Here is a 14067-nt window from a genome sequence, read left to right on the forward strand (position 1 = left end):
ATAACTATATTTTGTTTTAGATTTTTTTCTTAAAATTAATGATAAATTTATGCTTTTTAATTATTTAAAAATCTATTTTTAATTGTATAAATTTATTCAACATATTAATTATCTATAATTTTAATTTTAAGAAATATCTACCAATTTCCAACATAATTGACAGAAAAATATAGCATTGTCTACCAAGGCCAATATTTCTGGCCAAAATCTGACAAACTTTTTTCTTTGTCGAAAATCTGATCATGGGAGTTTAAATCTTTTTTTCACGCCAGAAATGCATTCAGTACCATCCAAAACCCCAGAAGCACCCAAAATCTTGAAACTTGATAACTATAACCTGGATTTTCAAAATATCCTGCCAATTTTTTTTAAAATCTTATCAAAATTCCTATTATTTTTTGAACAAAATTATAGCCTCTTTAAACTACATGAAAAAATATGCCCAAATTAACTTGGTATGTGACCGTTTAACGACTTTCCGAATACGTCAAAGGTCAATGGTGTATGGTCACTGCCAAACACCTTAACGGACAGTTGTCATGTATGTTTTTAGAGTGGTATGTGACCGTTTAACGACTTTCTGACTTTCCTAATACGTCAAAGGTCAATGGTCACTGCCAAAAGGTCATGAACGATACAGTTCGCTATACACCTTAACGGACTGTTGTCATGTATGTTTGTAGAGTGTTCTGAGTGTTGTACAATTTTGTAAGGAAAATAGTGAAAATTTGGGTATGTTTTTGTAAAAATTCAGTAGAAATTTTAGGAAATTTGGGTTAAAGCTGTTTAACTTTAACATTTTGGGTGTTCCAGGATTTTGGGTGGTCAGGTATAAAAAATCATAAAAAAACTATTCAAACACTATTATATTCATAATTTTTAAAAATAAAAAAATTGTTTTTAGTGAGATTTTTTGGATTTTTCTATATTGAAATTAAATAGAAAAATTTAAGGTAAAATCTTAATTTGTGTTATTTAAATTGTTTTTTTTATTGTATAATTGTTTTTTTTATTGTATAAATGGATTCAGCACCTTGAAAAACCTCAAAGACACTTCAATTGTATAAAGATTACCAATCAAATTTGTAATTTGAATAAATTCCTACAAAATTTTAAACAAATTAAATCGAAAAAACTTCCAAAAAATAACACTGCACTAAAAATAACAAATTCCATATAAAAATGATTTATATGAGCGAAATTGTGAACTCCGCAAGTTTTCACATACGTCACACGTGCAAGGTGTATGGTGCCTAGCGGAGCTTGGCCGTTAACGATAAAGACTACCAACAGTTGTCATGTAGAATATTGTACAGAAATACTTGGCATTCACATACAATACTCCTGCCAAACGTTGATGTCGGTATCGCCCAACCGGACACGATGAAAAACTACCTCCTCTGCGACAGGAGTTAAACCAGCACAAAATAACAATCAACATCACCCCAAAGGTTTATAGCTCAACCAAGACATCACCCTCCCAAAGTTTTGAACCTCGATTCTTTTAATTCAAATGAAGCTATTCTATATGATGTATTCTTACAAAAAAAAATATGTTAAAATACTTTACCTAACCACAATTCCGAGAAACTAAAAATTCAGTATCCTTTTCCTATGCACAATTCCGCCAAGCTAAAAATTTAGTATCCTCGGAGGGAGTAACATTCCAGATCTATGAATTTACATTTCAGGATTTTTAGTCTCAGATGATTTATAGCTTTGTCTCATCTGCACATGCTTTTTTATTTTATTTTTTCATAATATCTCTTTATATTATGTGTTCTTGTACTGGTTATATTATGTGTTCTTGTACTGGTTATAGGACATAAGTAGTTATGTAGTTATTTTGATATTCTGTTTTATCATCGATGCAGATCATACGAGCATATAAGACATAATTTGACTTATAAACTATATTAGACCATCTCGGATGTATCAATTTTTGGACTCTTATATTTCTGACGCTTTTTTCGTTCTGAACAAAAAAAAATATCTGGTTAGTTTAGGGTTGAGTGTACTACCTTGAGCAGAGCGTGTTCAGGGGCGGGCTTGTGAATGTTCCGTCCAAAAATAAATTTGCTATCATGCCGTAAGCAGCGTCTGTTAAATGAACCCCATCCCAGTTGAAATACTGCTGAGGATTTGCACACGAAACGGCTCCTTCCTGGCCACACGGTATACTGTTATTGAAATTGTACGGCCCACCTGATCCACAACATGCCACTAAAACATTCTTCTGCAATCCTGCACAGTTCAGCTCACCCAAAATAAAAATAAAAAACATGAGGGTCGAAATATTGGCACGGGCATTTGTTCGAAATTTGATTAAAACAGAATAATTGGAGTTTTAAATTATTAGGTTTATATATAATTTAAATATTCTTGAGGTTTCCCAAAATATTAAATGTATTTTCCATTAATAACAGAATTTAAATAACTAAACATTGCATGATCGCATCTAATCTCAAACCGTATGGCCGGCATTCCTGGACAAAAATTGCTTCCTTAAACTACGCCCGAAATTTCTGAAAAACTCAGAAGAATATCAAAAGTATCTCATACCGAAAGATTGGGGAGACTGTAAGACTGAGAGAGCTGCGTTGTAATAGTCTGCAAAGACGAATTTAACATCTGGATGTTTCGCTTGCAGCTCTTCCACTCGAGCCCTAAGAAGATCGTTTCCGTTTTGTGCAAAAATATTAAATCTCGGCATACACCCCATTTCATCCAGGGGTTCTCCATGTCCTGTAGCATATTGTGTTAAGTATGCAGCAGAACAGCCAATCGGCAAGTTGTTCTGGAGCAAAATCTTTCTTGCGCCGCCCACTGTAATCAATGTCTGCAGCAAAGCAAAATAATAGTGCAATCAAGGGCTGCAGCAAAGCAAAATAATAGTTTAGAGCAGATTAGCGTGGAGAGAACATAAAGTTGAATTTATTAAGTAATCTTTATTGTTTTACCTCAATTTAGCTTAGCAGGTTGCGGTGGATACAACTCGAAATTTAAAATAATTAATAAATGCTGTTACTTGACCTTATTTTAGCTTAAACTTTATGTGAAGTAACCTGGATAAAGTCGCTTACCTGCAGCGCTTTTATGATTTTATCAACGACTAAAGGGACAAAGGTTTGGACTTCTTTCATCGACCGTCCCTGAAATAATGGATAATTGTAGTCGTTTCCGCCGATCTCCCCCATCAGAAACAATGCATTTGCAAAATGCTTGTTACAGGCTACATATTTAAAAATAATATCAATTAAAGTGTCAGAAATCGAGTCGAATAGCAGTTGGAGGTTAATAAGGCAACCGATGAGATTATTTCAGAAAACAAAATGGAAAATATTTAATAAGAAGACGAAGGAGAACCTGTTCCTGGGTAAGTTGCACAAAATATCTGTCTTTGCGATAAAAACCACTGGATCTGCGTGTCCAGAGAAAATGTAGTCCCAAGCGACTCAATATTCCTGGATGTGAAGAAATCGGGATCTAAGGCCGTGGCTCCGACCACTGCGAAGTTAACTCCGCATTCGAATGTTGAAGTCGTATTACTGAGGTATGGATCTAAGAGCGGCAAACCAGAAGCATTTGCTGTACAAATTAAAAAATAAAACCAAAGAAAGTAAGCCAGTCGTTCATGAATCTGTAAAGCATTCACAAATTTTCTTTGAAAAGGCTCGAAGAACATACCGATATAATCGACGATTAGTCGGCCGTCGGAAAGGCGGCCCGTCGGTTTGCCAAAATATGTTTTGCCGTATGGCAGATTATCGAAGTCTGGTTTAGAACCATCTGATATTATTGAGGTTAAATAATTTCCTGTATCAGCGAGCGAATCTCCAAAGCTGTAAATAGCAGTGGAACAAGAAGCATAAGCGGTCCAAGAAAGCTGAGACCACGATGTTATGACTACACAGAATACAATAGTAATCTCTGTGAACTCCATTACTCTCAAACCACTGACTATTGTTATCGTATTGAAGATGAGAAGAATTATATCAAGATTCAGGACAATGATTTGCCATGCCTGGAATCCACTAATAGTATGCTCTGCTGCGGTACAGTCACTATACATTACCTGTATATCATGCGGGGCCAGTGCACCAAACACTGTAAAACTAACCCAGCCTTCAATTTAGCGCAGTTTTGCCAGTTGTCTTTAGTGTGACTCAGGTTTCAATTTAGCCCAGTTTTGCCAGTTGTCTTTAGATTTTTTTGAAATTTTCTTTTTATTTTAGGTTTAATTTTTTTTCTTTCTTTAATTTAATTTTTCTAAAATTTAATGAAAATTTATTGAAATGAATAACCCTACACAAATTAAATTTCAGACTATACACAGTAAATAAAGTAATTTAAATGACAAAATCACAGTAAATAAAGTAATTTAAATGACAAAATCAAATTTTCAATTTTTTTAGCAAATCCAAAAAATCACACTAAATCCCAAGTTCTATACTGATTCCAGAGATATTCTTTTATTTTTACTATAATCCAAAATAAAACATTACATATTATTTTTTCACCAAACATGTGCCTTTGGCTTGATTTAATATATTAATATTCAAATTATACCATCATTATTATTATATTTTTATTAAAATATATTTGAAAAAAAGGAATATATATCTACCTTTCAGAAAACATGTGAACATGTGGCTTTGTGCGACGGATTCCATTTTACGATGTGTGCACCGTTCTCCGCAAGAATCATTTGACCAAATATAATTAACTTTTTCCTAAATTTACAAGGCCAGGCCCACACTAAAGTTAAATACGGAAAGGCACCCTTTAGATTTGGCCTCACATTGAAAAGAACAGTTTTGGTATCCATTTAAAATAAAGTTGAGCAACTTATTTATTTGTATATTTTTTTTCCCAAATGTTTATTAATTAATAATAAGAATATGTTTGGAAGATTATGGATTTAGAATTTTAAAATAAAAATGAGCAATTTATTTGTGTATATTTTTTTTCCAAAATGTTTATTAATTAATAATAAGAATATGTTAGGAAAGATTATGGATTTAGAATGAAAAGAGAGATAATATTAAAGAATTTTTTAATTTTTTAAATAATTTTTTTTTTTACATAAATTTTGAAGCTTTGCTTTTTTTTAGTGAGATTGTTTTAGGAGTTTGTAGGAATATTAAATTACTAAGTTATCTCTTAAATTCCTCATCATTCTTGTCTTTTTCAAGGCCTTTTTCAAAGCTTTGACTAGAGGACATGGAGATCACTCAATGGAATTATTGCACATGGACAACACTCAAAGGAATCATTGCTTAGAGCATTTTGGAAAAATAAAATTGAATGCCATTGTTTGCCAAAAAGAGTGCAAGATCCAAAGCATGAGATCAGATCCAACAAGAGACTTCTAATATATGTAGGTTCATGCTCTAATTAGCAAATTCATTGGATTATGGCCCTCTAAAAAGTCATTGATGGGTTGGATCCAAAATAATTGGAACCTCAAGGGAGAAAAGGATTTGGAACTAGTGGTAAAAGGGTTCTTCACATTAATTTTTTCTAGCTTGGAAAATAGAATGAGAGTTTTCGCTTGAGGGCCTTACTTTTTAAATAATGTTGGGCTTTTCATGTAGTTTTGGATAGAGCAGTACAATCCTGAGAAGGAAAACTTCCTTGTTGCCCTGGTATGGGGTTTGGTTCTTTTCTCTTCCATAGGAACATTCGGAGGAAGAAAACCTTGAAGCTATTGACAATGTCATCAGTAGCTTTGTTAAGGTTTATGAGGCAATTATGAGAGGGAGATACACATCCTGTGTAAGAATCTATGTCTATATGATATTTTGTGGCCTCTTCCAACTTCAGTAAACATTTATTATCGGGATAATCTATGGAAGCAAACATTTGATTATAAAAATGTCTCATTTAGATGCAGGTGTTGTCAACAATATGGACATGTTTTTAAAGATTGTCCTCTGATTACAAAAAATTTACCAACAAATCAATTAAATCATAAAGAGCAAGAGGGTTTTGAAAAAATCCCCCAAAGGAAAAGGAATTTGAGACCTCAGGGAGGTCAAGTTTTGGCTAAAACCCTAGATTTGGAATCAGGTTTGCATCTCTCTCCTCTCTAGATGAGACCCCAATGCAAGAAGATAATCTATCAATCCCCAACTAACTCCTAGAAATATTCTCAAATCTTTGTCACCCCCAACAGAGCCTAAGAAAAAGAATCTAGAAGGTATTTAGCGAAATTCTTTACCAAAGGAGATAACTAGCCCAATAATGGAAGACGGTGAGACTTAAGACCTCCCAAATGACATGGGCTTGGATGATCCACATCTATTGATTGCTCTGACAAAAGCCTACCTTGATAGAGATCAACAATCCATGTCAGGCCATCATTTCAATATTGTTTACAAAGAATATGTCAAATCCAAGGGTCATCTAGATAATGCTCAATTTGGTTTGAGTTCTTCAAATCTCTATTGAAGAGTTCATATGCAATCTTTCAAAGATCACTTGAGATGGTCTACAAGGATAGAAAAAAGGACACAAAAGCATTAAGGTCTTGATCCACGAAGATGGTAAAAAATTAGTCAAGGCATTGAAAGTCATGCTAATGTCAAAGACATTCCCCCCTCAATCCAAAAAAAACTTGAAGTTTTCATTTGAATCTTTAAAAAATAAGTATGTTCTTGTTATAATTACTATCATTGTATAGTTTTCTATTGATTAGTAGATTTGCTAGTATTTTTGGTTGATAAACCAATATTTGTAATCCTTTTATGATAAACAATAATTTTTGGAATTTTAAAAGCGAGGCTGCATGTAATTTTTTTTTTGATTAATGAAGGCTCTTCTAATCCAGGAAAAGAAATGGAGAAAATTTGTGTAAATTTTTTTAAATATTTCTAAAACTAAAACTTCATTCATTATCAATCAATTTGACATATACAATATCAACTTTAAATTAAATTATTATTATTTTACAAAATTTATATTTATAAATTTTAAATGAAAATTTACTTTTTTTTAATAAGATAAAATAAAAAAATAATATAAAGTTTAAGAATCATATCATTGTACTCTATGTTAAACATATTTTCAATCAAACTTTTAAGACTTTATATGGGTGAAATTTTAATTGTAAGTATTTTCAAAAGTTGAAAATAATGTCATGATTAGTTTAATAATGTTAGGGTCCAATCATAACCCCTTTATTTATGTAATAAACCCAATGGGCCAAGTAAGAGTCATAGTTAGTTAAAGAGTCAATAAAGCCCGCATTAATAATAATTGTAAGTGGTTGAGCCGCATTATAGAAAAGGGACCACAATTAGTTGTAAACGGACCATAGTTAATTAATAATGTGGTTAACCCGTGTTACGCAAGGGACCACTACTAGTTATGGTTTTGGATGTCATTAAGCTATAAATAGTCTTAGTTAGTAAGGGAAATATCATTGCGTCTTATTGTATTTGAGCTATGCTTTGTTGGAGGTTTCCCCCTCAAAGAGGCAAGTGAACATTGTAATATACTTCTAAATGATAAAATATCTTGCAGTTTGTCACATTTCATGTGATAATTCTATGTTTTGAGCTATATTTATTCGTATTTCTCATATTTTGGATTTCTTCTAGGTCAAGAGTATAACAAGTGGTATCATAGCACTTTCCAGGGCTAGTTGTACCTTCAATTTTCACAGAGGTTTTTTAGGCTAGAGACATTCATGGGATTTGTCATTGAGTGCATAAACTTGCAAATTTGGGGAGGCATACGTGCAAGAACTACACGAGGTGGTCATGCTTGTTGGACTCCCTTGTAACCCCTATGGGTACCCGTTTGATTTGTAGCACATTAGACAGAACCGCACACGGACTGCACTTCCACGTACCCTTGGGTATATCGGAAGCCCCTTATGATAACCTGAAACCTATCCTTAGATAAGTCGTTGGACATCTTGTTGCTACAATACACTGAGAACAACACTTGAGGAGATTACTCGCATGTACAATAGGGTAGTCGGGTAGTACAACTGAGGGTATGGTCAATCCTCCTTATTTAGCACCTTGAACGATTGGATCGAGTACTATTGTTGGACCCCTGCTTATATTGCGATCTGTAGCACCTGACACTCCTCATGACCATAGTTCCCTCTGTTATTTGAAGATCGCCCTCTACCTTATCTTCCAGATCAGATCCAGTTGTTGGGGTTCGACTACCACCATCCAGATTAGATCCAACAGTTGGGGTTCTGCCGCCGCCATACAGATCAGATTTAGTAGTTGGGGTTTTCACAACACATATCGGACTCATTATGCAGTGAGGGTTTTGGCCACCGTAGTCCAGATCAGATTGTCGTAACACATTCGATAGTACGAAGACCTTGTTGTTTTTGTTACTATAAACTGGGCCTGATTTTCGTCGGATATTTGGCAGTATCAAGCTTTCTGGAATTTAGCCACTGTAGTATTGAGACTTAGCCCATGATGAAGAGCTAGTCGCAGTGGTACTATTCACTTATAAGCCCCCAATTTTTCGGCGGTCCCAATTTTTTTCCCGATGTGGCTTCAAGTGACCCACTCCACTAGACTCCTGAACTTGCCCTCTTTCGGAGGATACTACTCTTAAGTAAGCTAAAAAATTTGACTGGGGCTGGTGTATGCTAAGTACTAGATTTCAAGTTATGGCTGCGAAAAGGGTAGTCAAGAAGGTCGACAAACTTGAGAAAAAATTCGAGGAATTCAAGGCGAAATTTTTTTCCCATATCTCACAACTGGTAGAAGTTATAAATACGTCTCGTAGGGAGGAGCCTAGTGTTAATACACACATAGAAGGATAATCCATCCATCACATTCACTTCCATGGAAATCACCACTCTTCGAGCTACTGGACACCCAAGCTGGACATGTACAAATTTGATGGTTCTAACCCTGCAGTATGGGTAGCACAAATGGAACATTATTTCTCCCTTAATGATATCTGTGAAGATGGGACCAAACTACATGTGGGATCCCTTTACTTTGACCAAGAGAGATGGCAGTGGTGGAAGTGGTATCAAAAATGTTATCTAGGGAGAGCAACTTGGAACATGTTCTCAAAATCCATATTTTGACCGAGAATCTAAAATTTTGGGCTGATAAACAAGTACAGTGAAGGAATACATTGCATCATTTGAACAATTAGCCATCGAACTAACGACCTAGGAGATGAATTTTACTTGGAATTTTTCATTAGTGGCCTAAAGGAATCCATCCAAGCCCATGTCTGGATGCACCACCCAGCTACTTGGTTGGATGCATGTCACAAGGCCTTAGATGTGGAAGTCACCTTAAATGCCCAGTCCAATCACCCAAATTTCGTTGCCAAGGAATGTACCACCTGGGCTCCAGGCCCCACCCAAACACTTAAGGTTCAAAAGGCGTTGTAGGAAGAAATGGCCGAAAGAAGGAAACAAGGACTGTGCTACTACTGTGATGACAAGTACTCCCCCAGACATAAATGTAAGGAACCAAAATTCTTTCAAATTGATGCTACTGATAATAACTTAGCAGATGAAGCTCCATCCCTTGAGGTTCCTAAGGAAGAAGCGGGTGAAACCCAAACCGACCAAGACAATGATCTCATAGCTACACCAGATGAGCCGGTTATATCACTACATGCCTTGGCTGGAATTTCTTCTCCTCAGACTCTCAAAATCTAAGGCTTTATTAAACATCAGCCAGTAGTGGTATTGGTTAATAGTGGCAACACTCATAACTTTATCCATAAGAGAGTCACATAAGTTTTTCATTGCTTTGTGCGAGTGGTATCTAATTTCCAAGTCTATATCGCTGATTGGGGGACCATCAAATGTGAAGGTTGTTGTGAAAATATTAAGCTTCAGATGGGATACTACCACCTAAAGACCCATATGTTTGCCATTGAAGTGGGTGGTTGCGACATTGATCCAGTGGATATTGGTGGCAACCCGCCTATTCCACTTGGACCCTCACCATTGTTCTGTTAGATTTTTTTTCAGTTTCCTTAATTGTAGCACAATTTACTATTTTTGGCAATTTTTTCGGGTCCTGAACTTCCGAAGACGTTTTGAGGCCCTAAATGACTTTTTTTGGCAATATTCCTTTGGGAAATTTCATTGAAATCACATTTTCAGTTGTATTCCTCGGAGAGATCTTTCCAACGAGGTATCATGCGCGTCAAACGGAGATAATATGACCAAGTTACGACCTCGGGAAGTTGGCTTCCCAACTAACCCCAATGGGGCCCATAAACTCTTAGTGTTACATCTCCTCAGGTTAGGGTTTTAGGTTTTTAGGGTTTTCTCTTATTGTTTGATAATAAAAAGGCCCTTGAGCCTCATTGTAACTTAGTTCAGAGGCATGAAGCCACCACATCTCTTCTCAGATATAAGCTACCATCACCCGATCTAGTCTCATTTCCATTTTGTTTAAGCATATTTCATTATTTGACATTAACGAAAATAAGTGCTATTTCTACTACATCTCTATATTTATGGTTATATATGTAATTGTTTTCTTTCCTGTTTAAATCGGATCAATGGTATTAGAGTGGTCTGCTCTTTCTCTGTTTTCCTTTGCATGTCCCCAACGAGGTTGAGGTATAAGTAGTTAGGAATCGAACTGGTCGAATATTTGCAAGACTAGCCTCGTAAATCCTGACGGCCTCCCATGGGGGAAGAAAAGAAATATGAAGGAGAAGGAGATCCTATCAAAATATTGCTCGAGGAGGCCCTCGAGAAACAAAGGAACATGATGATGGATAACTTTGCCCAAATCCTTCAATGGTTTCCCACCGGTGGCGCATCTACATCCAACAACCACTCTGGAGGCTCCACACCTTTTAAGGTACAAGTAAACTTTGAAATTCCCATATTTGAGGGCCAAATAGATTCAGAGAGTGTAGATAAATGGTTGAATCTGCTAGGAGGATATTTTTTTGTTCATGATTTTTCCAGCTGGGAAAAGATTACTTTTGCTCTTCTCAAAGATGCCCCCCACGTCAAGGACTAGTGGGAAACCTATTGTGAGCAGAAGGATGAAAATACGACCTCACTATTTTCAGCCGCTCCCACTTGGAATTCATTCTGGGATGCCATCAAGGAGCAATACTACCCTATCGCGAGCTACAAGGATAAATACATAAAGTGGACCACACTATGGTAGGGAAGGGACCAAGATGTGTCAGAGTTTACCAATGTTTTTCATACCCTTCGCACGAAATTGGGTATCAAGGATTCTGAGAAACATTTGGTACTCAAGTACTACGGCTTCCTACATAGATACATCTAGGACGAGATGGAGTTCTTGGACATCTCCTTGCTTGGCATGGCGTACCGATACACTGTCAAGATCGAGCAAAAGTTTAAACAGAAGAAGCGACACTTTGGATCTATGAATTCGAAGCAAGGGAAAGGTGCCCCCAAACTGCAGAACAAAGGACAAAGCCAAGGTGGGACGGCCCAGGACCACCTGCCAAGGCCACAAGCAAAGGACAACACTATGAAGCCAAATAAGGACTCTGAGCCAGAACCTGACAAGGGGAATGAAAAAGGGAAGCAGATTATTGATGTGGAGCCCAATGCCACCGTTGCCACCACAAAGATCTAGAAGGAGGAACCTGAAGATCCAGAGGAGGAGGAGCATCTCTTCCACTCCCAGATGTGGGTAAAGGGTTCCCTGCTACAGTTCATTGTCAACAGCGAGAGCCAAAAGAACCTCATTGCAGTAGAGGTCGTGAAGCGGTTGGGCTTACTGAGCACAGCACACCCACAACTGTACACCATCGGGTGGCTTCACCAAGGAAGAGATCTACGTGTGAGCCAACAATGCCACCTTCCATACAACATCAATCCCTTCACAAATGAAGTATTATGTGACATTTCTCCCCTTGATGTTTGTGATGTATTATTTGGCCAACCATGCTTGTGGAAGCGACATTTTGTGTATGAGTCTAGGCCTCACGTTGTTATTGTTACATTAGGAAATAAGTTGTACAGGATAATGGAGGTAGCACCACCTACCACCATCTCTCTGGTTACTGCAAAATAATGCAGTAAACTAATTTGAAAAACTAGAAAATTTGTTTTCCTGATGATACGCCCTCAAGGAAAGAAGAAGACGGTGGCCATGACTTCCAGACAGGGCCCTTTCGCACGAAAACAATAGATGAACAAGGTCATGGAGGAGTAAAAGGACATCTTCATCTCCCCCGCAAGGGTGCCTCTGCATTGTTAGGTCAAGCACTCCATCAATCTGGTCCCAGGTGCACCATTACCCAATGGACCAATCTATCGGCGCTTTGTTCTCGAGAACGATGAAATCAAGAGGCAAATTTAGAAGCTGTTATAGAAAGGTCACATTCGGTTGAGTTCATCATCCTGTGGGAGCCTAATCATGTTGATACAGAAGAAGGATGGGACTTGGAGACTCTGTATTAACTATCGAGCGTTGAACAAGATCATTGTCTAGAATAGGTACCCAATCCCATGGATTGATGACCTTCTGGACCAAATCAAGGGGGCAAATACTTCAGCAAGACCAACTTAAAGTATGGATATCACTAGGTACCAATCAAACCCTCTGATGTGTGGAAGACTGTCTTCAAAGCCAAGGAGGGCATTTTCGAATGGTTGGTTATGCCTTTTGGGTTACGAATTCCCCTGCAACCTTCATGAGGCTGATGGATGACATCTTACTTCCATTCACTAAATCATTTGTAGTGGTATACTTGGATGACCTTATGATCTTCAACTAGAGTTGGGAAGAGCACCTCCACCACATCCGACAGGTTCTCCAAACACTGCGGCAACACAAGCTGTGTACCAATTTGGAGAAATGCACTTTTGGCATGACCTAGTTTTAGTATCTAGGATACATTATTAATGAATGGGGGGTGCACGTGGATCCATCCAGGATCCAAGTCATTCGAGATTGGCCAGTCCCAACTACTCTAACAAAGCTCCACAACTTTTTGGGTCTTACCAATTTCTACCGCAGGTTTGTGTTGGGGTTCTCTCATATCACTTAGCCCTTGAGTCAAGTCACCAAAGGAGGAGTGAAAGAAAATTTCTTTTGGTATGAATCTCAACAGAAGGCATTCGTAGAGTTGAAACATCGCCTCTACTCTACACCAGTGCTCAGATTACCAAACTTGCAACAACCATTTTAGATCGAGACAGATGCCTCTAACTATGCTATTGGGGCAGTCCTTACTCAATAGGGGCATCCAGTGCCATATCACAGTGAGATACTTTCAGAAACAGTATGGAAGTATCCCACTTATGACAAAGAGATGTATTCCTGATCTGCAATTGAGATCTTAAACCAATATTAAGGTATTATAGACTCATGTGCAGGAATGCCTGTATTACTTAGTGCAATGGATCGAAAAGATTGCGAATAATATAGACAATGAGAAGTTAGAAAACATAAAAGACACACACATCAACACAACAAATAATCAAGGATTTCACCAGACTTCTTGGCTACGTCTCCTGGTCCATCTTTTAGTGTCGACCTCTATATTAAGTCTTTAAGAACAGATTATTACGGGGGTGAGCTCAAAACATAGTCTCAACCAACAGTGACATCAAAGAGGGATATGCCCGAAAACCTCGAGTCTAAAATAGTGCACAGACTCTCCCTTTGTCCTATTCCTCTATTCAATCTGCCTCAATCTGACTGACTGACTGTCTTTTTGTGACTGTCTTCAACTGACCTCCTCCTTCTGTGCTACCATTGAATGGCTTTTAAGCCTATCAGCACTGTCAGTTCAGCTCCATTCTTGGGCTTTCTAGCTCTCGTCCGCTGTCCATTGAAATCCATGTTGAGCATTAAACAATCATTATAAAACACTTAAGGTATGGTGGCCACCTATTTTCAAATGGAAAGGACTACTGGCACGAGTGAAATCCCCAGGAATACGTTTCTCTGTTTACATAGAGAAATACACCAAAACAGTGAGAATTTCCGCCAAGCCAGACTTCAAATGATATTGAATCCAACCTATAATCCTATTAGTTCCATTGTTGCATCGCTATCGCAAGTCGCAAGCGCCCATATGCCATGGTCTCCTTTGTAT

General features: G+C 37.2%; 1 protein-coding gene across 1 annotated transcript; it reads right to left on the reverse strand.

Annotated features, from left to right (window-relative positions):
- Positions 1-1270: 1270 nt before the first annotated feature.
- Positions 1271-4075, reverse strand: LOC149146130 (GDSL esterase/lipase At5g45910-like). Its single transcript, XM_089452672.1, has 6 exons — positions 3688-4075; positions 3367-3588; positions 3084-3232; positions 2563-2839; positions 2022-2244; positions 1271-1400 (listed from the first exon to the last, which is right to left on the reverse strand). The coding sequence occupies exons 1-6, from the start codon at positions 4070-4072 to the stop codon at positions 1271-1273; spliced, it is 1386 nt and encodes a 461-aa protein (XP_089308798.1). The 5' UTR covers positions 4073-4075.
- Between the last annotated feature and the right edge of the window lie 9992 nt (positions 4076-14067).

Source organism: Pinus tabuliformis, chromosome X (assembly GCF_031772625.1).
Source record: "Pinus tabuliformis cultivar Carrire ecotype Pingquan chromosome X, CPIR1, whole genome shotgun sequence".
NCBI lineage: Eukaryota > Viridiplantae > Streptophyta > Pinopsida > Pinales > Pinaceae > Pinus > Pinus tabuliformis.

Bases quoted from the DNA above. Each gene is read 5' to 3' on its own strand.
- LOC149146130 (XM_089452672.1), bottom strand. From the start codon at position 4,072: ATGTATAGTGACTGTACCGCAGCAGAGCATACTATTAGTGGATTCCAG. The intron at 2,840-3,083 runs GTAAGCGACTTT...GCTTTGCTGCAG, and splicing joins AAATCATAAAAGCGCTGCAG to ACATTGATTACAGTGGGCGG. The intron at 2,245-2,562 runs GTATGAGATACT...TGAACTGTGCAG, and splicing joins ACAGTCTCCCCAATCTTTCG to GATTGCAGAAGAATGTTTTA.